The sequence below is a fragment of the Bos taurus genome, chromosome 10 (genome assembly GCF_002263795.3).
Source record: "Bos taurus isolate L1 Dominette 01449 registration number 42190680 breed Hereford chromosome 10, ARS-UCD2.0, whole genome shotgun sequence".
Classification (NCBI taxonomy): domain Eukaryota; kingdom Metazoa; phylum Chordata; class Mammalia; order Artiodactyla; family Bovidae; genus Bos; species Bos taurus.
In genome coordinates, this window is record NC_037337.1 from 4,724,036 (window position 1) to 4,750,521 (window position 26,486).

Genomic DNA, 26,486 nt, shown 5'->3' on the forward strand with positions numbered 1-26,486 from the left:
AATTTGGAAGAGATATGTATAGTTGACTTTCAGTTGTGCCAGCTCTGGTATAGAATTCTGGGAGCTGATCAAAGTAAAGAACTAGGGATTTCAGCATCTGGCTTATTGACATTTTCTTTTTTGCCCCTGTTTTCAGTATGGCCAGGTATTTACTTTTATTGCTGCCCTAAGAAATGACCACAAACTTAGTGACTTAAAAATAATACAGATTTACAGGCACACCTCATTTTATTGCCCTTTGTTTTATCACACTTTAACCCAGATTTTGCATTTTTTACAGATTGAAGGTTTGTGGCAACCCTACCTCGAGCAAGACTGCTCCAGTTTTTCTAACAGCATTTGCTCACTTGTGTCTCTGTGTCACATTTTGGTAATTCTTGTAAAATTCAAATATCTTCATTATTATTTTCTTTGTTATAATGGTCTGTGAGTGATCATTGATGTCACTGTTGTAAATTTTGGGGATGCCACAAACCACCCACATATATGAGAGCAAACCAAATGTGTGTGTTCTAATTGCCCCACTGACCAGCCAGTCCCCTTCTCTCCCCCACTTCTAGGCCTCCCTGTTTCCTGAGATACAACAGCTTTGAAATTACAGCAGTGAATGACCTGATCATAGTCTATAAATTGTTCAAATGAAAGGAGGAGTCCCACATCTCTCACTTTAAATCAAAAGCAAGATGTGGTTAGGCTTAGTGAGGAGGGCATGTTGAAAGCTAAGGTAGGCTAAAAGCTTGGCCTCTTGCACCAAACAGATAGCCAAGCTGTGAGCGCAAAGGAAACATTCTTGAAGGAAATTAACAGTACTATTGCAGTGAGCACACGAATGATAGGAAAGTGAAGTAGCTTTACTGCTGATGTGGAGAAGTTTCAGTGGTCTGGATAGAAGGGCAAACCAGCCACAACATTCCTTTAAGCCAAAGCCTAATCCAGAGCATGACTAATTCTTCAGCTCTGTAAAGGCTGACAGAGGTGAGGATGCTGCAGAAGAGAAGTTTGAAACTGGCAGAGGTTCATTCATGATGTTTAAGGAAAGAAAGCTTAGTAACATGAAAGAGCAAGGTGAAACAGCAAGTGCCGATATAGAAACTACATTGAGTTATTCAGAATAATCAAGATGATGAACGAAGGTGACTGTACTAAACAACAGATTTTCCGTGTAGACAGAACATCCTTCTATTGGAAGAAGATGCCATCTAGGAAGGGCCTGGCATCAGTGATTCAAAGACTAGGCTGACTCTTGTTAAGGGCTAGTGCAGCTGGTGACTTTCATTTGAAGCCATCGGCCCTGGGATTTGGGGGATCGCTCATTTACCGTTCCCCAAATCCCAGGGCCCTGAAGAATTATGCTAATGTTATGCTAAAGTTGTGCTACTCTGCTTGTGCTTTATAAATGGAACAACAAAGCCAGATGACAGCACATCTGTTTACAACATGGTTTACTGAATTTATTTTAAGTGCACTGTTAAGACTTCCTGCTCATAAAAAAAAATTAAAAATTTCTTTCAAAATATTATTGCTCATTGACAATGCAGGTGGTCACCCAAGAGCTGTGGTGAAGATGTACGAGATTCATGTCATTTTCATGCTTGCTAATACAGTATACAGGCCACAGATCAAGAACTCATTTTGACTTTCAAGTCTTCTACTTTAAAAAATATATTTTGTAAGGCTATAGCAGCCACAGACAGTGATTCCTCTGATGGATGTGGGCAGTCAGTTGGAAACCTTTCGGGAAGGGTTCACCATTCTAAATGCTATTAAGAGCATTTATGATTCAGGAGAAGAGGTGATAATATCAACATTCACAGGAGTTAGAAGAAGTTGATTCCAACCTTTGTGAATGACTTGCAGGGGAGGGATTCAAGACTCCAGTGAAGGAAGTAATTGCAGATGTGTGTGAGATATAGCAAGAGAACTAGAATTAGGAGCAGAGCCTGAGGATGTGAATGCAGAGTTCCAAAGAATAGCAAGAGAGATAAGAAAGTCTTCCTAAGCGAACAGTGCAAAGAAATAGGGGAAAACAATAGAATGGGAAAGACTAGAGATCTCTTCAAGAAAATTAGAGATACCAACGGAACATTTCATGCAAAGAGGGAAACAATAAAGGACAGAAATAGTATGGACTTAACAGAAGCAGAAGAGATTAAGAAGAGGTGGCAAGATTACACAGAACTATACAAAAAAGATCTTGATGACCTGGATTATCATGATGGTGTGATCACTTACCTAGAGCCCATCCTGGAATGTGAAGCCGAGAGGGCCTTAGGAAGCATCACTACAAACAAAGCTACTGGAGGTGATGGAATTCCAGCTGAGCTGTTTCAGATTCTTATAAAAGATGATGCTGTTAAAGTGCTACACTCAGTATCCCAGCAAATTGGAAAAACTCAACAGTGGACACAAGACTGGAAAAGGTCAGTTTTCATTCCAATGTCAAAGAATGTTCAAACTACCACACAATTGCACTCATTTCACACACTAGCAAAGTAATGCTCAAAAATCCTCCAAGCTAGGCTTCAACAGTACTGGAACCAAGAACTTCCAGATGTACAAGCTGCATTTAGAAAAGGCAGAGGAACCAGAGATCAAATTGCCAACATCCGCTGGATCATAGAAAAAGCAAGAGAATTCCAGAAAAACATCTACTTCTGCTTCATTGATTGCCTTTGACTGTGTGGATCACAACAAATTGGAAAATTCTGAAAGAGATGGTAGTACCAGACCACCTGACCTGCCTCTTAAGAAATCTATATGCAGCTCAAGAAGCAACAGTTAGAACTGGACATGGAACAACAGACTGTTTCCAAATTGGGAAAGGAGTACATCAAGGCTGCATATTGTCACCCTGCTTATATACCTCATATGCAGAGTATACATGCAAAATGCTGTGCTGGTTGAAGCACAAACTGGAATCAAGATTTCTAGGAGAAATATCAACAATGCCAGATAGGCAGATGATACCACCCTTATGGCAGAAAGCAAAGAGGAAATATTTTTACTTCTTGATGAAGGTGAAAGAGGAGAGTGAAAGTGCTGGCTTTTCATTTTGTTTTAACTCAACATTCAAAAAATGAAGATCATGACATCTAGTCCCATCACTTCATGGCTAATAGATGGGGAAACAATGACAGACTTTATTTTCTTGGGCTCTAAAATCACTGGGGACAGTGACTGCAGCCATGTAATTTAAAAGATGCTTGCCCCTTTGAAGAAAAGCTGTGACAAACCTAGACAGTGTTAAAAGCAGAGACATTGCTTTGCTGACAAAGATCTGTGTAGTCAAAGCTATGGTTTTTACAGTAGTCATTTATGGATGTGAGAGTTGGATGTAAAGAAGGCTGACCACCGAAGAATTGATGCTTTCAAATTGTGGTGTTGGAGAAGACTCTTGAGAGTCCCTTGGACTGCAGGGAGATCAATCCTAAATTAAATCAATCCAGAATATTCATTGGAAGAACTGATGCTGAAGCCGAAACTCCAATACAAGAGCCGACTCATTGGAAAAGACCCTGATGCTGGGAAAGATTGAAGACAGGAGGAGAAGGGCATAACAGAGGACTGGATGGTTGGGTGGCATCACTGACTCAATGGACATGAGTTTGAGCAGGCTCTGGGAGATGTGAAGGACAGGGAAGCCTGGTGTGCTGCAGTCCATGGGGTTGCAAAGAGTTGGACATGACTGAGCGACTGAACAACAACAATATGATAAAACTTGAACAGATGAGGAGTTGCTTCATAATGATGAGCAAAGAAATGAGATATTTTTTGAGATATTTTGAGAGAGAATCTACTCCTGGTGGGGATGCTGTAAAGAGTGTTGTTAGGACAACAAAGGACTTAGAATAATTCATAAATTTAGTTGATAAAGCAGTTGTAGGCTTTGAGAGGACTGACTCCAGTTTTGAAAGAAATTTTCCTGTGGGTAAAATACTGTCAAGCAGCACTGCATGATTGCTCCTTTATGAAAGGAAGAGTCCATCAATGTGGCAAACTGCACTGTTGTTTTATATTATTTTTTATTATTTAATTATTTATTATTTAATTATTTAATATGTTTTATATTAAGAAATTGCCATTTGGGAGAATGGCATTGAAACCTGTGAAATGTCATGTATGAAATGAGAGGTTCATATGAGGTTCAATGCACGATGCTGGATGCTTGGGGCTGGTGCACTGGGACGACCCAGAGGGATGGTATGGGGAGGGAGGAGGGAGGAGGGTTCAGGATGGGGAACACATGTATAATTTTTTTTTTAATTAAAATTGAATAAAAAAAAAAAAAAGAATCATACATACGAATAGACTGGTGGTTGCCAAGGTTGGCCAGGGGTGGGAGTTAGGGGAGAGGGTAGGAGTGGGAATTTGGGATTAGCAGATACAAGCTGGTGTATATAGAATGAATAAAAAACAAAGTCCTATTGTATAGCATGGCAGCTACATTCAGTATCCTATGATAAATCATAATGGAAAAGAGTATGAAAATGGATGTGTATATATATATATATACACACATATATGTATATGTATAACCGAATCACTTTGCTATACAGCAGTAATTATTAGCATTGTAATTCAACTATACTTTGATAAAAGATAATTTTAAAAGATGCACAGGCAATCCCATGTCAGTGGAGTCAGGGTCTCCATAAACACAGGTCAGGCCACAGGACCCGGGCTGCCCAGAGAAGCAGCAGCCCCTCCCACATCCCTAGTGACCACCCATAGAGAGCAGGTTCTAGGTGCCTGGAGAAAACAGGCTGAAGTGATAAACCAAGCTATTTACTATTGTTATGGACTGAATGCTTGTATCTTCCCGAAATTCATACATTGAAATTCTAATCCACAATGAGGATTATGTATTAGGACATGGGGCCTTAGGTAATTATGTCAGGAGGGTGGAAGCCTTATGAAAAGTATTAGTGTCCTTATAAGAGGAGACACAAAAGCTCTGATCCCCTCCATGTGAAGATGCAACAAGACCACAGCCTCTCCAAGTCAAGAGGGAAGCCCTCACCAAATACCAGATCTGCTAGCACCTTGATCGTGGACTTCTCAGCTCCTAGAACTGTGAGGAATAAGTGTTTGTTGTTGCAGCCATGCAGTCTATGGTAATTTGTTGTAGCAGCCTGAGGGATCTAGGACAATTATGATCATGGCTGGCACTCCCCCCCCCCCAAAAAAAAAAGAAATTGCCATAGTCACCCAAACCTTCAGCAACCACCACCCTGATCAGTCAGCAGCCACTGAGGCAAGACCTTCCACCAGTGAAAAGATTATGATTCAGGGAAAGCTCAGATGATGGTTAACATTTTTTTTAAGCAATAAAGTATTCTTTAAGGTATGTACTTTTTTTATATATACATAATCCTGTTGAATACTTAGTAGCCCACATTATAGAATGAACATAACTTTTTTATGAACTGGGTAACCAAAAATTTTGTGTTACTCCTTTTATTGCTGTACTGTGGTCTGGAAGCAAACCTTCGATATTTCCAGGGTATGCCTTTATATGCACCACGTTTGTTTTCTTTACGCATGGACACTTAGGTTGTTTCCATATATTGGCTATTGTGTATAATGCTCAGATGAACATGAGAATGCCTTTATCTTTTCAAGTTAGTATTTTCATTTTCTTCAGATAAAAACTTGGAAGTGAAATTGCTGGATCATGTGGTAGTTCTGTTTTTACTTTTTTGAGGAACCTCCATACTGGTTTTCATAGCAGCTGCACCAATTTACATTCCCATCAACTGTGCACCATGGTTCCCTTCTCTCCACCTGCCCGCCAACACTTGAGCATCTTTATTATAGTCATTCTGACAGGTGTCAAGTGATACTTCATTGTGGTTTTAGTTTGTATTTCCCTGATGATTACTGATATTGAACATCTTTTCATGTACCATGTGGCCATCTGTATGTCTTCTTTGGAAAAGTCTATTTAGGTTTTCTGTCCTAAGGTTTAAAATTAGGATTCTTTGGAATTTTTTTTTTTTTTGCTATTCAGTTGTATGGAGTCTTTATATCTTTTGAGTATTAACCTCTGATCAGATATATGGCTTGCAGACATTTTCTTCCATTCAGCGGGTTACCTATTTTGTTGATGGTTTTCGTTGCTATAGAGAAACTTATTAGTTTACTATATTCCAAGTCTTATTTTTGTAAGTTATTTTTCTGTTGGAATTTTTATCTATTTCTTGTTGGCATTTACGTATTTTTTGTGTGCTAGGTACTATTCCTTCTGTCAGTTTTACGTATTGTAGAAATGTTTGTCATGTTTGTAGCTCTCTTAATTCTTTTTGTGATGTCACTTCAGCGTTAAAAGTGCCTACTTTTGATGTGATCAAATTTGCAAACCTTTTCCTTTATAGTTATCTTTTCCTTTATAGTTATCGTTTGTGTCTTGTTTAAAAGTCCAACAGTATTACGATGTTATAAAGGTATTCTGTATTTTTAGATTTTTGTAGCTTCATCACTGACATTTTTTTTAACTTTATACTTTTTATTTTGTATTGGGGTATAGCCAGTTAACAGTGTTGTGGTAGTTTCAGGTGAACAGCGAAGGGACTCGGCCATACATGTACATGTGTCTATTCCTTCGAAACCCCTTCCCATCTCTGCTGACATATAACATTGAGCAGAGTTCCATGTGCTATACAATAGGTGCTTGTTGGTATCCATTTTAAATATAGCAGTGTGTACATGACCTTCCCAAACTCCCTAACTATCCCTTTCTCCCTTCCTTCCTTCCCTTCAACCTTAATTTCATTTTCTTAGTTTGTAAGTCTCTTTCTGTTTTGTAAGTAAGTTCATTGGTATCATTTCTTTATAGATTCCACATATAAGGGATGTCATATAATAATTTTGCCCTCTGTCTTACTTCACTCAGTATCACACTCTGTAGGTCCAAAGGGTATTTCATTCTTTTTAATGGCTGAGTAATATTCCATTGTATATATGTACCACATCTTCTTTATCCAATCCTCTGTTGATGGACTTTTAGGTTGCACTGACATTTATTTTTAATCAATCTGGGACTGATTTTTGAGTATAATATGAGACCTAGAAGTTCACTGTATTGGAAAAAAAACAAAAATTTTCATCCTGGGACCATTTATGAAAATGCCCTTCCATCCCTGCCAATCTGTAGTGCATACTATGTTTAAAATTAAATTATTGTACTTATGTGTGGGTGTGCTTCTGGCTTCATCAGTCATTTTCCCTATTTCTGCACCAATATGTTATCTTAAATACTGTGGCTTTATAATAATTCTCACCTGGCCAGCAGGTCCTCTTATATTCTACTTGAGTGTCTGGTTATTCTAGCCCTCTGTTCTCATATATAAATCATATTTTGAGTTGTAATCAGGTTTTCAAGTTTATCTCCCACACCCATGTTGAAATTTTGATTAGAATTACCTTAAGTCTTTGGAGCATTTTGGGGAGTTTGAGCATTTGTATAATATTGGATCATTCACTCTGTAAACATTATACATATTTTCATTTACTTAGATCTTCTTTAACTTTTTCCAGTAAAGTTTTACATTTTTTCTTGCAATTATTTTGTTTCCTTTACTCTTAGGCGATGCATGGTTTTTGATGGTTCTTTTTAAAATTACATTTTGCAACTCATTCTTGCAGAAGTTTAGAATGGCAGTAGGATTTTTATGTAATGTCTTTGTGTTCTTATTATAACTGTTTATTAATTGTATCACTTCTGTGTAAATTATGTTAGATTTTCTATGTGGAAAATCTTTTCATCTATGAATGACAGTTGTGTTTCTTCCTATGAAAATAGGCCTTTGAAATCTGTTCATCATTTCCATGATTTTCTTTATAGTTTTATTTTTATCAGCCCCAAATTTTTGTCAGACATAATGTTTAGTTTTTCATGTTTTTGAATTTTATACTAATGGAGTGATTACATATTATTCTGGTACTTGCTTTTCTCCCCTACTGTAGACTGAATTGTGTACCCCCTACATGTACTTGTTGAAGTGCAAACCCTCAATTTGATTTGGGGTTAGGACTCTGGAACTTAATTAGGTTTAGATGAGATGATGACCACGGGGCCCTCATGATGTGATTAGTGCCCTTACCAGAAGAGATACCAGAGAGCCTATTCTTGCCGTTTCTCCCCATAAGGATATGTAAGAATGCAACAGCAGGTGGTTGTCTTCAAGCCAAAAAGATGCCACTCACCAGAAACCAGCTATCCTGGCACCTCAGTCTTGAACCTCTAGCCCCCAGAATTGTGAGAAAATACATTTCTTTCTGTTAGTTAAGTCATCTGTTTGTGGTATTTTTTAAAAATAGCAACATGAGCTCTGGTAACTCCATTTTTCCACATTAATTTTTTGAGAATCATTCATATTGGTGGGTATAATTTGCTTAATTTTTACTACTTATAGGATTCCATTATATAAGCATACTGTAACTTACGTGATTGGTGAACATTTGGGTTGTTTTCAGCTTTTTTTGTTGTCATTGTGGTATGGTGCCTTTATGAACATTCTTCTATGTGTTTCTTGGTATACAGGTTAAGAATTTATTATGTATATGTAGTTGTCAATATTCTACTGTTTTTGACTTTCAGAAACAATGGTTTCATGTGGGTTAGCATTGTGCCTAAGAGTAGAGTGCTGAATTGTAAAACTTCTTGCCCGAGTGGTTATACCATTAACCTTTCCCCTGGTAGCACGAGAATTTCTTTGGCTCCGTATCTTTTTCAACATTTGATATTGTCATACTTTTATATTTTTGCTCATACGGTACATGTCGAGTTATTTCACTGTTGCTTTAATTTGTATTTCACTTCATAACTAATGAGGTTTAGCATCTTTTCCGGAGAAGGCAATGGCACCCCACTCCAGTACTTTTGCCTAGAAAATCCCGGGGACGGAGGAGCCTGCTGGGCTGCAGTCCATGGGGTCGCTAGAGTCGGACACGGCTGAGCGACTCAGCAGCAGCAGCAGCATCGTTTCATTTGTTTATGGACCATCATGTATTCTTTCCTGGGAAATTTCTTGTTCATGATTTTGCCCAGTTTTATATTGAAGTGTTCGAGAAGTTGATTCTTTTTTTACTGGGATATGAATTGCTTGGTGAATTTAGTAAATATTTGTTGAGTCAATTCTTGGTTTTAAGCTGTGCTTACATAAAGATAAGTAAGCTAGATAAACTCTTACCTCAGTTTGCACTGAAACTTACTTAATTGAGAGCACCAAACTTCTGTTCTCTCTTCTATTAAAATATAGATTAGCTCCATGAATTGTTTATAACACTATCTCTTTGTTTCAGTTTACCCACTTGTACAATGTACTTTGACTAGTTGATATCTAGTATCCCTGTTACCAGTGTCTATAATTCATGTGTCTTATATTTTTCTTGTTGGTTTTTGAAGCTGAGAAATAAGTTTTGTTTTACTGGAAAATATTAAGTGCTGCTTTTTTGTTATGTTTTTGCTTTTTTTTTTTTTAATTTTGAAATGTTGGGTTTTGTTTCTATTAAGATATAATAGGTTAGTTCTCCAAGGACTATACTTTTAAATGAATTTCCCAGACAGATTACTGTCTTTTATTTTCAAATTCTTATAAAACTGTTAAACCTAGAAATTGGACTCTAACATATATGAATTATTCTTTCTCAGAGTGAAGATACACAACAGCAAATCATCAGGGAGACATTCCATTTGGTATCTAAGAGAGATGAAAATGTTTGTAATTTCCTAGAAGGAGGATTGTAAGTAAAGCATTTCATGGACATTTCTAATCTTTGACTGTATGAGTAGAGTATCACTGTTTAATTGTTATATTGTAAAATTTCCTAATTTGATTAATTGGATCAGGGGAATTAATTGCCTCTTATATTAGCTATAAATCTAACTTAAATAATTTTAAGATACTTAATCATTTTCTTTTAAAATTTTTATAAAGGCATTTTATATAAAGGTAATATGTTCATATGGCAGAAATTCAAACAGAAATATAAAACATAAACCAAGTCTTCCTCCTCCAACTTTAGTCCTTCTTCCTGGTTTCTTGTGTATCCTTCTAGAAAATTAGTTTTGCACTAACATATAAAAATGTAAGGCTTCCCTGGTAGTTCAGCTGGTAAAGAATCTGCCTGCAATGCAGGAGACCCCAGTTGAATTCCTGGGTCGGGAAGATCCCCTGGAGAAGGGATAGGCTACCCACTCCAGTATTCTTGGGCTTCCCTGGTGGCTCAGATGGTAAAGAATCCACCTGCAATGTGAGTGACCTGGGTTCAGTCTCTGGGCTGGGAAGATCCCCTGGAGGGAGGGCATGGCAACCCACTCCAGTATTCTTGCCTGGAGAAACCCCATGGACAGAGGAGCCTGGCGGGCTACACTCCATGGGGTCACAAAGGGTTGGACACTACTCAGCGACTAAACACAGCACATACAAGTATAACATTAAAAAGTTTTACTTATGGGATCACACATGTATTTTGCTTATCACGTTGCACTTATATTTTGAAAAGCTTTGCATATAAACCCATCTAGAGCAATCTCAATTTTTTTAATGACTACAGAGTACTCCTTAGGGTGAATGAACTTGCTTTCATAAAAATTTAGATAGTATATTTTATTTTATATTATGAACAATTCTGAAGTCTGCTTTTCATATATTATATATGTATGTGTCTAGATAAAATAAGTTCAAATTCAGATAACAGACTTTTCTATTTTTAAAATGAATAAATAAAATTGCATATAATTAGTTTGCTAACTGTTATAAATTTAAATTAATGGGTTTCATGAAAACAGTTTGTTCTCAAATGGTTTCATAGATGTTCCCTTCCATGCTTATATGTTTAATTTCTTACCAGGATATTTCCTCACTGACAATTCAAAAAAACTCAACTTTAACTGAACTTCACTGTGAATAATTAGAAATTAGTCAGAGAAACCTACACTTTTCTGTATTGTTAAGGTAGATGATGTATATTATAAAGAATAGTTTTCATAATAGAGAATTCATTCATACCTGACCATAAATTACTTTTTATCATGTAGAAAGTTTACTTGCATTTCTTAAAAGGTTATATCATGTTGCACTTAAATTTGCAAATACACACATATGATTTTTTGCTGTTAACTTGAGGCCTCCAATTTCAATAGATGTGCCTGCTTTCTGTTTTTGTATTTTAATTGAACTTCACTTATCTTGCTTAAACTTCTGTAGTTGACTTGGGTTTGCCAGTACCATCATTTCCCTTTATTCAGTCTCTTGATCTTCTAATCTCGTAGGAAGTTTATCACCCAGCACAGTGTACTGCCTGCGGTACATGTGCAAGAAATTGATTGGTCTAACCAGGGCACTGTTTGAACCAGAAAGTAAGACTTGAATTTGTGATTATTCTTTTCAGCCTTATAAAAAGTAGAAAGTAAATATTGCCTCAGAAATGGGGCTGCACATCTGATTTAATCCTAGTGTTGTTACTAACAAGCTGGTTTTCTTGGTTAGGTCACTAAAATTCTTTGTACCTCAGTTTTCTCCTCTTACGTTAAATGAGATATTTGGACTAAGGATTTCTAGAATTCTGTGCTTTTTGTATTGTGTGTTACATTCTATACAAGAATTTGAATCAGTATTGTACTATAGAGCTTAAAGATGAAATTATAATAAAATGTGTTTATATTAATATTTTTATTTTCTTTCAATAACTTTAATTGCCATTTTAAAACGTATACTTTTTAAATACTCGGTCTTCTTTTACAGCAGAGCCAGGCAGAAACGTAAGGTGAATGGCTACCCTGCAGAGCCAGGAGGGGCCTGCTGTTTGTGCTCTTTGTCCTTTCCAAGGGTCACATGCAAGGGCAGTGCACGTACACACGCAGGGAGCCTTTACATTGCGTGCCTTGTCTAGATAGTAGGCGTTTGCATTCTTGTCCAAGATAATTTTCATTTTTGGTATTAAAGGATATAAAATAATAAATGAGTATATACTTAAGGAAATTGTTTCTACAAACTGGTGAATTTAGTATTACTTTTACTGAGTAAGAAATAAGGGCTTCCCTGGAGGTGCATGTGCAGGGGGCATGGGTTTGATCCCTAGTTGCGGAACTGAGACCCCACAAGCCTCAAGGTGAGGCCAAAGAAAAGAAATAGTTGTTATTTTCCTATGTCATCTTTGAATGTTCAGTTAGCTCTCATTATGTTTAGCTTTGATTTTTGTAAACTTAACTATGGAATAGCTAAACTATATTTAGAAAAATAAAAGGTGTCTATAATGATTCTGTATTTTTAAAATGCTGAAACTCCAATCAGTAAAAAAAAGTTTTTGGCAAAAGAATTGAATATCTCTTAACTCTTCTACTCCAAAACAAAATGTGCTTTTGGAGAAGAACTTGATAGTAAGTCTGTCCAAAACTGAAGAAGAAATGTCCTTTTTTTTTTTCCTAGTTGATAATCAATCTCAAGCTCTGTAACTTACTGTGACCTATGGGATTAAATCTAGTAAGCACTTAAAAATGCACTATGGACTCATTTCTGCCTACTTCTCTGGCCTAATCATGTGCTTATCTTTCATTGACTGAAGCTTTCTTTTTCTTTATTGAGTATAGATATTTCATTCTTGATTAATTTGCTTTTTTATTAGTTTGCCTATGTCTGAAATGCTCATCTCTAAATTTTTCTTATCATTAAATGTCAGCCTAAATATCAACTCTTTTAACTCCCAATCAGAAAGTAGCAAATCTGTCGGTGTGCCGTTGTCCTGTTTTGATTCTCTAAGTAGTTCCTTCCACTTACGTAGTTCCACTTTCTCTTATTTGTTCATTGCTGCTTACCCACGCTCAGTGCCTGACACATAGTGAGTACTCAGTGAATAACTGAGTGAATGAACTGAGATTAAGCACTGGCATCTTTTACTTGACTTCTCTGAAGATAACAGCCATCTAGTTCACTTGATACCTTCATTTTATAGAAAGTTTTTAAAAAAATGATCAGTTTGCTTGAGTTAACGAAAATGTTTTTCAGTTTGTTTCTATAACATTCCAATTGTTTTGTTTTGTCATTTAGATTAATCGGAGGATCTGACAACAAACTGATTTATAGACATTATGCAACATTATATTTTGTCTTCTGTGTGGATTCTTCAGAAAGTGAACTTGGCATTTTAGATCTAATTCAAGTAAGTTAACACTTGCCTCTTACTATCTTAAAAAACAACTTTGGCATTTTTGTTTTATAAAACTTCTGTGTTCTTAAATTTTCTATAGTGATGTTTTGTTTGGTAAGAAATAAAGTATCCCATAGTAGATGTTGAGTGTGTAAAAGAAGTGTGGGGGATGTAGAAACACACAGACTGGTTTAACCTGATGGGAACTGACGACAGCTAACGTCTTTGTGCCCGTTTTCCTGTTCACGTAAGTCACCAGAGGAAGCCCTTTACCACATGTATCCAGATCTAACCCAAACCTGCCCCTTCCTGTCTCCTGCAAGTCTGCCTCAATGTCCCTGTAAACTCAAGGTCAGTTATCAGCAAATTCCTTCAGCCTCTTCTGTTAATATTGCCTTCCATCTTTTTGCTGTCAGTTAAATCTGGCTTCCCTGATGATAATACCTGCCACCTTCTCTAACAGTAGTTTTCTCTCCTCTTTTCTTCACTTCATTGAGCCTGAAGGGTGTTCTCTTTGCTTTTCATTACTTTTTCTAGACCTTTTTCTCTTCTAAAACATCTCCAGACTTTATCTCATGTTCTCAAACCATACCTCTTTCTACCCATCCTTTCTACCCATTGCAGTAACCTCTCACTCCCTATTCATGGGAGATTTTGTCAGAAACTTTCCGTGGTCTGAGATTTTACTCTACCTGCAAGCTAAAACTACCACGGTTTCATGGATGCTAACAAAAGATGGAGGGAGGGGAGTGGTGTTTCTGGTGTCGAAACAAAGGACTTTATTACTAACAGCAAAAGCAGTAGCCAGAGTGACAGCATCTGCTTTCACTGGTTACTCAAGTCCCAGTTCCTAAAGTGTGACTCGATAAGGTGTCTTTTCGTAACAGACACTAAGCATGTCTGCCCAAGTCCTAGAGGAAGAGAATGTCTTCCAAGCAAAGGAACAGTACCCTTTGCTTTGGAGGGAAACACTATTTTCCAAGGCGGTTGGCTATACAAGTTTGCTTGGAAAGTTAATCCACAATAAAGGTAGTTAGTACCTTTGTTCACATGATGTAGAGGAATGGAAGACCCATGGAGAATTGTCTCCAACAGATACTAGTTCTTAGTCCCATGACATTCACTCCAGTACTACTTGTATTATAATTCTTAGGTATTTCCACATTCATGTGGGTAATTCATTCAGTACACTGGTATCTTCAAACTGAAATTCCTCTTCTCCAATGAATTTTGCCTGTTATCCCACTCCAGTACTCACTTCTAGACCTTGTGTTTATCCAGACTTCGGTCCCTCACAGTTTCCACTCTGTGCTACCATCTCTTATCTTTTGATATCAGTTTCTGTTACTCCAATGGTTCTTTGAGCCTACTGGGACCCTCAGTCCTTTTCTTTGGTTGTTGTGGTTTTTTTTAGGATAAAAATATTTATTGACAGTTTTCTAGCTATAGTTATATATTCTAAACTATTCAATGTTTATTAATAAATAAATGGCAATTTTAGAAAAATAGATATTTCTAGGATCCTGTATTCTCTTCCTGTGTTTTTTGTCTTTTCAGTGGATCTTTGGGATCTTCTCTTTTAAATCTATCTTTTTCTCACTGTCCCTGATCCTCCTGATGTCTGACTTTCCTTGCCCAGCTTAAATTCCATGGTCAATCCTGATAGTCAGAGGCTCGCATATACTCAGCTTTTTGCCTATACCCACACATCTGAGAAAAAAAAGATAACCATACATGCTGGCCTCACTTTAAATTCATGGTCCCAGACCTTAGGGAGTCCTTAATGCTAGCCAGTAATCATATTATATTTCCCCGGTCATTTCACTCTCCCACACTCCTAGACAATGGCTGATACATTCTCCTCCTTTCTCAAACCTCTAGCACTTCTCCAGCATATAGCTTCCTAGTTTGTTAGGCAACCAGAAGGGAACTTCCACAGACTCTGTATTTGCATCCTTGCGCTCTGTCCTTTCTGTAAGAGATGAGTGAACTTTGCTCCTAGCTAAGGCCAGCTCCCCCACTTATATACTAGTCTGCTGCTGCTGCTGCTGCTAAGTCGCTTCAGTTGTGTCCAACTGTGTGCGACCCCATAGACGGCAGCCCACCAGGCTCCGCCATCCCTGGGATTCTCCAGGCAAGAACACTCGAGTGGGTTGCCATGTCCTTCTCCAATGCATGAAAGTGAAAAGTAAAAGTGAAGTTGCTCAGTCATGTCTGACTCTTCGCGACCCCATGGACTGCAGCCCACCAGGCTCCTCCATCCATGGGATTTTCCAGGCAAGAGTACTGGAGTGGGGTGCCATATAAACTAGTCTACTTCCTCCTCATTGCTCTGGCATGTTTCTCTCTTCTGTATCATTTTTTCTTCTCTTCTAGATTATTCCCGCTAGTCTATAATGTGTTAATATGTTCTTCCATCTTAAAAATCCTGTCCCTCCTTCCTTCTCTAGCCACTGCCTTATTTCTTTCCCTCTCCTTATAGCAAAACACTTTAAAAATGTTTTCTATATGCAGTGTCTTAAATTTTCCTTCTCCCATCTTTCTTGAACATGTCCCAATCAGGTTTTTCAGCTCCGCTATTGCTAACTTTAAAGGTGCTTCTCAGCCCTCCTTTAGATCAAGATTATTTGGCACTCTCTTCTTCATGAAATATCTTCTTCACTTGGCTTCCAGGACACCATGCTTGTCTGGTTTGCAGCCTCCTACTTGAGTTGCTTCATTTTAGTTTCTTGATCTCTCTCATATCTTCTCTGGCAAAAACTCTGGAGTATACAGAATCCACTCTGCACTGCTTCTACATGGTCCATGCCACCATCAGCTCTTGCTTGGGTTATTTCAGTAGTTTTCTGACTGGTCTTCCTGCTTCCACTGTCTTTTCCTTTTTGCCTTTTCTTAGTATAACAGCCAGGGTGATAGTGTTCAAATATGTTGTGTTTTACACTCTTCCATATTGAATTCTCAATGGCTTCCCCTCTCACTCACAGTAAAAGCCAAATTCCTTATAAATGACCCATGAATCACATAATCTGACTCTCTTCCCCATGCCTTATTACTCATCTCCATTTTCTAGTGTTTTCCCCTTCGCTTCACCCACCCTGGCCTCGGTGTTCCTCAGATACACCAGGTTATGCTTTTACCTTACAACCTTTGTACTTTCTGATCTTCCTACCTGTATTGTTCATCCATCACTGATTACTATTTTGATATTATTGCTGATCTTAATGGATATGACAGCATGGTTGTTACTGCTTGGATGGGAATTAAAAACCAAATATCCTTTGTCATATCTGAAGTCTATCATGTATTTATGAAAAGTGGAAACTGTGTCTTGTGTTTTGCAAAACTTCTTAGCCATGACTATTTGAAATGTTGGTAATATGTCTTGATCCTAAATAAAATACAGAGAAAAGAATTTCAGGAGAATTGTGTTATCTTTCCATTTGTAATGTAGACTTGAGCTGTTTTTATAAGAAGATCCTATTGAGTTATTACATGTTGATCTGTTATGTCACAAAAAAAGAAACTTTGTATAATTTGCCTTACAGAGATAGGTTCTATCAACTCCCGTGAACATGTTGGAAGTTCTGTAGTTACTGTCTTGCCCCTGTGGTTATTACAGATCTTTAAAGAAGAGGGACTGCTGAGTATGCACAAGTTAGTCATTAAAAAAAATTGAGTAAACAAAATGGAAGGGAGTAGCTTATTGTTTCTGCTTCTGTCTCATGAAACAAACAGCCTTTCAAAGCTTATTTAGAAATGATTTTCTGGCCTTGTTCATCCTCTAGTTTTGAGAAAGGCAAGTGTAATACAAGTAAAAGTGGAAAATTATATAAATCAAGAGAGTTTAGATCAAAACCTCTTGGTTTTATATTTTTGTTAGAGAATGGGTCAAGAAAACTTAATCAGCATCGGTATGTGATGACTAAATACATGTTTCATTGTGGTTTTTTGAATATTAAAAATGATACAATTCAAATGCTCATTGGCCACTCATATTAGTACTTTCATGCAAAGATTTTGTGTTTCTAAGGCACCAGTGTGCTGTGTCAAATTTGACTGTTTATCTTACGTAAAATCCGAAAGAATGGCTTGTTAGTACCTTCCTTGTGAGATTTATACAAGCATGCCAGCAAGCTGAATAATCAGCTTCTATTTTCTTTTAATTCTTTGTTAGAGGGAAAAGATGGCCTTTTTTTCTTTCTTGTGTGTGCGATTTTAGTGTGATAGTGACTGCAGTATAATCCAGTTTCAGAGTTGTAAGCTAGCCTTTTTGAAGTCCTTTCTGTTGTAGCATATCTTCATTGGAAGTGTTGAAATATTTACACAGAGTGAGAATAGGACTCCATTAAATATTCATGTTGGTTGTGTGAGTTATTTATAAGCACAGTGTCCTCAATTAATTTAGTATGCCACGCTGATAATGGAGGCATAGAAGTTTACTCAGTCATTCCAAATTTTGTAACAGCTTTCTGCTGCATGATGTCACATGTAGCAGTTATTCAGTGTCAATCTTGTTCAGTTATAGTTAGGAAGAAATGGAGAATAAACTGCTAAACTTGTCTCTAAATTTAGAAAGATATGTTTTGACCTTGGTGTTAGAATATGTATATAAACTAGAGTTCTTATATATGTAGCATCTATATATAGCATTATATATATGTAGTACTGTTACACAGACGTTTGTGAGGTTATTTTACTTATTGCTATTAAGGTTAATTTAATATGATAGTGAGCAAGTCATTTAATGCTTACAGACCTTGAATTTTTTTCAGTTGTAAAGTATGCCTATTTCAGTATACTTCCTATAGACCTTATGAGTTGTTAGAAATATCAGTCAATTAAAGCACGCTAGTGGCGATTAAAACCATTCAGGCCCTCTTTAACCCTGATTTTGCTTGTCTGCAAAATGGGGGTAGTAATAATAATAACAATAGCGCATAGAATAGGTGCAAGCATTAAAAAATATATAGTGTACGTGAAGCCTGTTGCTAAATGACTGACTTATAGCAGTCAATTTTTTTAGCTGACATTATCATTAAAGCATGTATTTATGAGGATAGTGTATAAAGTATTATTCATTAATACACAAACTGAATTGGGTAAAGAAGTCTAATTTTTCTTTTTCATTTTTACAAGAATTTGGGCTTCTTTTTATCCTATATGGTCTTAGATGAAGTCTTAGGAGGAATTCTTGGGCATAAGCCTATCCCTCTAAGCCACATAACTCTATCACAAAGCAGAATTCCTCCTAAGACTTCATCTAAGACCACATAGGATAAAAAAAAAGCCCAAATTCTTGTAAAAATGAAAAAGAAAAATAAGACTTCTTTACCCAATTCAGTTTGTGTATTAATGAATAATACTTTATACACTATCCTCATAAATACATGCTTTAAGCCAAGAGGGCTTCCCTTGTGGCTCAGCTGGTAAAGAATCCACCTGTAATGCAGGAGACCTGGGTTCGATCCCTGGGATGGGAAGATGCCCTGGAGAAGGGAAAGGCTACCCACTCCAGTATTCTGGCCTGGAGAATTCCATGGACTACAGTCCATGGGGTCGCAAAGAGTCGGACATGACTGAGCAACTTTCACATAAGCCAAGAACACTCAGCTGAAGATTCTCTGGTCTTTGCACTATCGTATAGGAAGCTGTGCTGATATAGATACCACTACACATGGAATAGTGTGCCAACGGAGAGCTCACACCTTCCACCACATCATTGTTCTCTTATTACAAAGATCAGCTTCATTGAAAGTATCCTAGTCCATAGGGTGGCATATACATTACTTAAGCTTTGAGCTGTACATGTTGAGGTGCCACCTGTTTTTAAGAATTGTCTGGGAAGCCTAACTGACCAGCTCTTGAGGACTGTGGGAAGTTGCAGCTTCCCTTTTGGGGACTGAGAAGGATAAGCCCCTGGTTCCAGACAGAGATGAATTCTGGTGCAGTTCCTCCTGCTGGAGAAAGTGGGAACCATGGCACGATTTGGCGCGATTTGTTTCTTTTCTGGGCAATCCACAGTGATCCAGGCACACCCAGGATCATTTTAGGAAAATTCTACTTGTTCCACTAGACTGTGTTACCAGAGTATTAGAAATTTCTGTTTTTAATAAGACTTGTTTTTTATGTATGTAGGAAACCAAAAAATAGTTCTGTAAACAATTTGAATCAACACTGTTAGGGTGATTCAGCATTCCTAAAATCCTTTTCCTGTCTTATTTTCATTGTTGAAATATTGAAATTACTTCAATATAATAATTGAAGTAATGCATTTTTCAGTTATTACCATTGCTGTTTTTTCATGATAAATCCAGGTGTCAAATTTGATGATGCTCCCTAGTCTATGGAGAAGGAAATGGCAACCCACTCCAGTACCCTTGCCTGGAAAAGCCCTTGGACAGAGGAGCGTGCTAGGGTTGCAAAGAGTTGGACACGACTGAGCGACTTCTCTTTCCCTTTCCCTATTCTAATTTACATGTTTTATTGACCTCTCAGCAGTCCCCTTGGGAGGCATTATAGTGTCAAGTTGGTCTTTGGAGTTTGATGATATGGGCTTAAGTATTGGTTATGTCATCTAACAGTTCTGTAACTTTGAGTAAATTACTTAGTCTTATCCATCCCAAATTTTCTTGTCTGTAGATGCTAATATCCATACCTGCCTTGCCAGCATTGTGATAAGAATTGGAGCTAGTGTACATAAAGTAGTCAGCCCAGGGCCCGGAATGTAGCAGACACATGGTTATTACTTTATAGTGGTGAAGAACTCAAGTATGTAAAGTCAGAATTTTAGAGCTAGAAGTTAAAATTTATTTTTTTCCCCTTCACAGTAGGATTGAAAGAAAAACTCAGCTTATGTTAATATTTTTCCTTGAAATAATGTGATTTCTTTGTCGGCATAGAATAGTAGATTTCAGGGGGGATTGGATATACAAGAGAAGAGTACCTTTTCATCTTGGTTTTTCAAAAATTTTTTTCTTTAAAATTAAAAAAAAACTTTTCATGTTGAAATTATTTTAGACTTAAAAGAGTGGTAAATATTAATACAATACAAAGAATTTTCAATACCATATCTTCATCCAGATTCTTCAAATTTAACATGTTCCATAATTTCAAGTAGGTAGTTAATATCAGGAAATTTACATTTATAAAATACTAATATCTGCAGAGTGTATTCAAAATTTGCCAGCTGTGCCATTAATGTAATTTTTCTTGTTAAGTGTACAGTTAAGGTCATGTATTGTGTTAGTTTTTCTGTCTTCTAAGTCTCCTTCACTCTGTAGTAGTTCTTCACCTTTGTCTTCCATTCATTTCATGTCTTTTGTACCTTGATCCTTTGAAGAGTACTAGCCAGTTATTTCACAGAGTATTCCTCAGTTTGGATATGATGTTTCTTAATGCTTAAATTTGGGTTATATATTTTTGAATATCACAAGTAATGTTATGTCCTTCTCAAATGCATCATATGAGGATATTCATGATGTCATTTTGTCCCATTACTTGTGATAAAGTGCCTGCCAGATTTACCTACTTAAACTTCTCTTGCCTCTTTGTGCTTAGAGTTATCTTATGGAGAATAATTTTGATAGTATATAAATAATATTTTTTCTAATCATAATTTGGTCATCAGTTTTTAGCATCTTTTGATGATTCCTGCCTGAATTATTGTGGTGTTTGCCAAATGGTGATTTTTTTCATGATTTTTATATTTACTAGTTGATATTCTATAAGGAAAAGCTAAGGTTTTTATTCATTGTATTTTGTTTTAGATCAGTGCTCAAAATACCAGTTGTAGGGACTTCCCTGGTGGTCGGGTGGTTAAGAATTTGCCTTCCAATGCGGGGGTTACCGATTTGATACCTGGTCAGGGAACTGAAAAGATCCCACATGCTGCGAGACAGCTAGGCCCGTGGGCCACAACTAAGTCCTGACACAGCCAATAAGTAAATACATATTTTAAAAATACCAGTTGTGTCTGACTCTTTGCGACCCCGTGGGCTGTAGCCCGCCAGGCTCCTCTGTCCATGGGACTCTCCAGGGCAGGAATGCTGCAGTGGGCTGCCATTTCCTCCTCCAGCAGATCTTCCCAACCCAGGATCAAACCCGCGTTTTGTATCCTCCATTTCCTTCTTTGCAGGTGGATTCTTTACCACTGTGTGCTATTATCATCATTAGCCTTTAGTTTTTTTTCATTTTTATTTAAAAAAATAGAAACTAATCACACAGTAAGAATCACTGAGTTCTTTAAGAATTCTTAAAGAATCATTATGACATGAATACAGAAAACAGCCCTTTCATCAACTCAGTTTTTTCATATTGAAGTCAAGAGTTTAATTTGTCTCAATTAACTGCTACATGGTAAATGCACAATAAATGTCTCATTTTTACTGATAGAAAAAATATCTATAATCATTGACGTGTTAGTATCTAGGTCAGCTTTAGTGGAAGTCCACTCCAGAATCCAGTCATATGCTGACTCAAGTGCTATTTACGTACTTTAAACATCATACTTTCTATTGGATCTTATGTGCACCTGTATTCATAGTTGTTCTTCAAGGGTAATTGGTCAGATTTTAAGTTCAGTCTGTCTTCCCTAGCTTTGTTAGTACATTTTTATTGATGTTTTTTGATTCTTTATTTGAACTAAGCCAGTGTTTCTCTAGAACATCTCGCTGCTGACTGAACAAAATTATTATTTTTTTGATCTCGGCATATTTTTAAATTTATGCCCTGTATTCTTGGGTTTAAGGCATTTCTTGTCTTATAACATGACACTTATGTATTTTAACACTTACGTATTTTATTTAATATTATAGATTAGAAACAATAGGATTGGTTTCTCCTGAAATTTAGCAGAAGTCCGTAAGCCTAGAAATTCTTTATATTTTTACCTAGATAGTCTAAAGAAGGGCCTGCCAAATCAGTGATAACTGCCTAAGGAAATTTTCATGATATTTATGTATGTCATATTTATGTATGTATTTAACACTTATGTATTTTATTTAATATTATAGATTAGAAACAGTAGGATTGGTTCCTCCTGAAATTTAGCAGAAGTCCGTAAGCCTAGAAATTCTTTATATTTTTACCTAGATAGTCTAAAGAAGGGCCTGCCAAATCAGTGATACTGCTTAAGGAAATTTTCATGACATTTATTTTACCTAGTGCACATTTTTATTTCTGCATCTGTATATCATATTTTAATCCTTACTAACATATATCAAATACTTTTTTTGGTGAGATACTGTTCTAAGCCCTTTATATTTATTCTTTTAATCATTAAAACAACTCTGTGGCATAGGCACCATTATTATGCCCAAATGAGGCTTGGAGTTGAATAACTTGCCCTGGTTTTCATTGTTAGAGGCTAAGCTGTAATTTTAGTAGCGTACTAAGCACTCTTAGGTACTAAGCTTGTGATAGATTCCTGTTACCCTTTGTGACCCAGGCATTACTGCTGTTGTTCAGTCACCGAGTTGTGTCCGACTCTTTGCGACCCCATGGACTGCAGCACGCCAGGCCTCTCTGTCCCTCACCATCTTCCTAAATTTGCCCAAGTTCATGTCCACAGCATCGGTGATGCCATCTAGCCATCTCATCCTCTGACACCCTTTTCTCCTTCTGCCCTCAATCTTTCCCAGCATCAGTGACTTTTCAAATGAGTCAACAGTTTGCATCAGATGACCAAAATACTGGAGCTTCAGCTTCAGTATCAGTCCTTCCAATGAATATTCAGTGTTGATTTCCCTTAAGATTGACTAGTTTGATCTCCTTGCTGTCCATGGGACTCTCAAGAGTCTTCTCCAAAACCATAGTTTGAAGGCATCATTTCTTTGGCGCTCGGTCTTCTTTACCGTCCAGCTATTACAATTGTTTGTGATTACTGGGAAAACCGTAGCCTTGACTATACAGACCTTTGTCTACAGAGTAACGTTTCTGCTTTCAGAACACTGTCTAGGTTTGTCATAGTTTTCCTGCCAAGAAGCAGACGTCTTCTGATTTCATGGCTGCAGTCAACATCTGCTGTGATTTTAGAGCCCAAGAAATACAGACCCAGGCATATAAGTTTGTAATTAAAGAGAGAGGAGACCCAAGGAAGTTTTGTTGTTAGAAGGGCACTGGTAAGGGAGACTCAGTTTATATGTGAATGTGGCATTTTTCTGAATATCTTATGTTTATATTTATTTTTAGAAAGCTATACAAGTATTAAAATGTGGGAAAACCTAAAAAATTATTCTTAGTAAATTAAAAGTAATTTTTCTCCCACCAGCTTTTGAATTTCTAAGGCCAGAGATTAATGAGTAGCTACTTAGAAGATAACAGTTACCTTGAAATTGACTTTAAACTTTTATCATTAAAAATGAAACACAAGAGGGTGCCATTTACCATGCCACTTCTGGTTTTTTACTTTTTATCTTTCTCTTTGTGAAATACAATGCAGCAACAACTGTATTATTTTTTTACTGTTCCCAAAGCCCATTAACTTGTTTTTTTTTTTTTTTTAATTTCTTAATTTCAGTTTGTAGATTATTAGTTTTCTATTGACCTTGTCCATGTAACAGATTCGCAGTATGTGTCTGCCTTGGGGCTTTCGATTCTAATTATAAGTAATTCTTGCTAACTTTAAAGTTAAGGAAGAGTTTTTTGAAACAGGTTTTTAAGTTTTCAACTAAACTTAGCTTTAATCTTAAAAATTCTTTTCCTAAGTTAGGAGCATATAGTTATAATGATATTTTGCTGCAAGACACTTTTAAAAAAAGTATTTACATTTTTCATAGGTGGTATTCAGTCAGTTCAGTTCAGTCGCTCAGTCGTGTCTGACTCTTTGCGACCGCATGAATTGCAGTACGCCAGGCCTCCCTGTCCGTCACCAACTCCCGGAGTTCACTCAAACTCATGTGCATCGAGTCAGTGATGCCATCTAGCCATCTCATCCTCTGGCATCCCCTTCTCCTCCTGCCCCCAATCCCTCCCAGCATCAGGGTCTTTTCCAATGAGTCAACTCTTCGCATGAGGTGGCCAAAGTACTGGAGTTTCAGCTTTAGCATCATTCCTTTGAAAGAACACCACCCAGGACTGATCTCCTTTAGAATGGACTGGTTGGATCTCCTTGCAGTCCAAGGGACTCTCAAGAGTCTTCTCCAACACCACAGTTAAAAGCATCAATTCTTCGGCACTCAGCCTTCTTCACAGTCCAACTCTCACATCCATACGTGACCACAGAAAAACCATAGCCTTGACTAGACAGACTTGTTGGCAAGTAATGTCTCTGCTTTTGAATATGCTATCTAGGTTGGTCATAACCCTCCTTCCAAGGAGTAAGCATCTTTTAATTTCATGGCTGCAGTCACCATCTGCAGTGATTTTGGAGCCCAGAAAAGTCAAATCTGACACTGTTCCCGCTGTCTCCCCATCTATTTCCCATGCAGTGATGTGACCAGATGCCATGATCTTAGTTTTCTGAATGTTGAGCTTTAAGCCAACTTTTTCACTCTCCTCTTTCCCTTTCATCAAGAGGCTTTTTAGTTCCTCTTCACTTTCTGCCACAAGGGTGGTGTCATCTGCATATCTGAGGTTATTGATATTTCTCCCAGCAATCTTGATTCCAGCTTGTGCTTCTTCCAGCCCACAGTTTCTCATGATGTACTCTGCATATAAGCTAAATAAGCAGGGTGATAATATACAGCCTTGACATACTCTTTTTCCTATTTGGACCCAGTCTGTTGTTCCATGTCCAGTTCTAACTGTTGCTTCCTGACCTGCATATAGGTTTCTCAAGAGGCAGGTCATATGGTCTGGTATTCCCATCTCTTGAAGAATTTTCCACAGATTATTGTGATCCACACAGTCAAGGCTTTGGCACAGTCAGTAAAGCAGAAATAGATTTTTTCTGGAACTCTCTTGCTTTTTCAATGATCCAGTGGTTGTTGGTAATTTGATCTCTGGTTCCTCTGCCTTTTGTAAAACCAGCTTGAACATCTGGAAGTTCACGGTTCACGTATTGCTGAAGCCTGGCTGGGAGAATTTTGAGCATTACTTTACTAGCGTGTGAGATGAGTGCAATTGTGCGGTAGTTTGAGCATTCTTTGGCATTGCCTTTCTTTGGGATTGGAATGAAAACTGACCTTTTCCAGTCCTGTGGCCACTGCTGAGTTTTCCAGATTTGCTGGCATATTGAGTGCAGCACTTTCACGGCATCATCTTTCAGGATTTGCAATAGCTCAACTGGAATTCCATCACCTCCACTAGCTTTGTTCGTAGTGATGCTTTCTAAGGCTTACTTGACTTCACATTCCAGGATGTCTGGCTCTAGGTGAGTGATTACACCATCGTGATTATCTTGGTCATGAAGATCTTTTTTGTACAGTTCTTCTGTGTATTGTTGCCACCTCTTCTTAATATCTTCTGCCTCTGTTAGGTCCATACCATTTCTGTCCTTTATCAAGCCCATCTTTGCATGAAATGTTCCCTTGGTATCTCTGATTTTCTTTTATTTTTTTTTACTTTACAATATTGTATTGGTTGTGCCATACATCTGTAATTTTGTTGAAGAGATCTCTAGTCTTTCCCATTCTGTTGTTTTCTTCTATTTCTTTGCATTGATCGCTGAGGAAGGCTTTCTTATCTCTTCTTGCTATTCTTTGCAACTCTGCATTCAAATGCTTATATCTTTCCTTTTCTCCTTTGCTTTTTGCTTCTGTTCTTTTCACAGCTATTTGTAAGGCATCCCCAAACAGCCATTTTGCTTTTTTGCATTTCTTTTCCATGGGGATGGTCTTGATCCCTGTCTCCTGTACAATGTCACGAACCTCCGTCCATAGTTCATCAGGCACTCTATCAGATCTAGTCCCTTAAATTTATTTTTCACTTCCACTGTATGGTCATAAGGGATTTGATTTAGATCATACCTGGATGGTCTAGCGGTTTTCCCTACTTTCTTCAATTTAAGTCTGAATTTGGCAATAAAGGTTCATGATCTGAGCCACAGTCAGCTCCCGGTCTTGGTTTTGCTGACTGTATAGAGTCTCTCCATCTTTGGCTGCAAAGAATATAATCAATAGTTGGTATTACTCTGGTTTAAATATTGACAACATTTTTTCTAAGTTATAAGCAAATTCCAAAGTTTTGGCAACCACATAATTTCCCTACTTTTATATCAATGTTTATTAGCAGAATTAGAATTTTCTATTTTTGTTTTAACTTGTAATCATCATATATGTTAAACAAACAGGTAAATAGTAGTGACTTTGGCTAGTAGATGTGTTTTGGGCAGTGTTAGGTGCTTATTAGGGGTCAGTCACATAGGCGTGTGATACCTCTGTGACTGAACTACTTAAGCT

General features: G+C 37.3%; 1 protein-coding gene across 8 annotated transcripts in view; it reads left to right on the forward strand.

Moving 5' to 3' along the window:
- The window catches only part of AP3S1 (adaptor related protein complex 3 subunit sigma 1), a 75,754-nt gene that overhangs the window by 21,179 nt on the left and 28,089 nt on the right, over positions 1 to 26,486 (forward strand). For all 8 annotated transcript variants that reach the window (XR_009496056.1, XR_009496055.1, NM_001046416.1 and 5 more), the window contains 2 exon segments: positions 9,653 to 9,744; positions 13,050 to 13,161. Coding sequence is in view for 6 of the 8 variants with exons in the window: in NM_001046416.1 (NP_001039881.1) it covers positions 9,653 to 9,744; positions 13,050 to 13,161 (204 nt within the window). In the remaining 2 variants the exon portion in view is untranslated.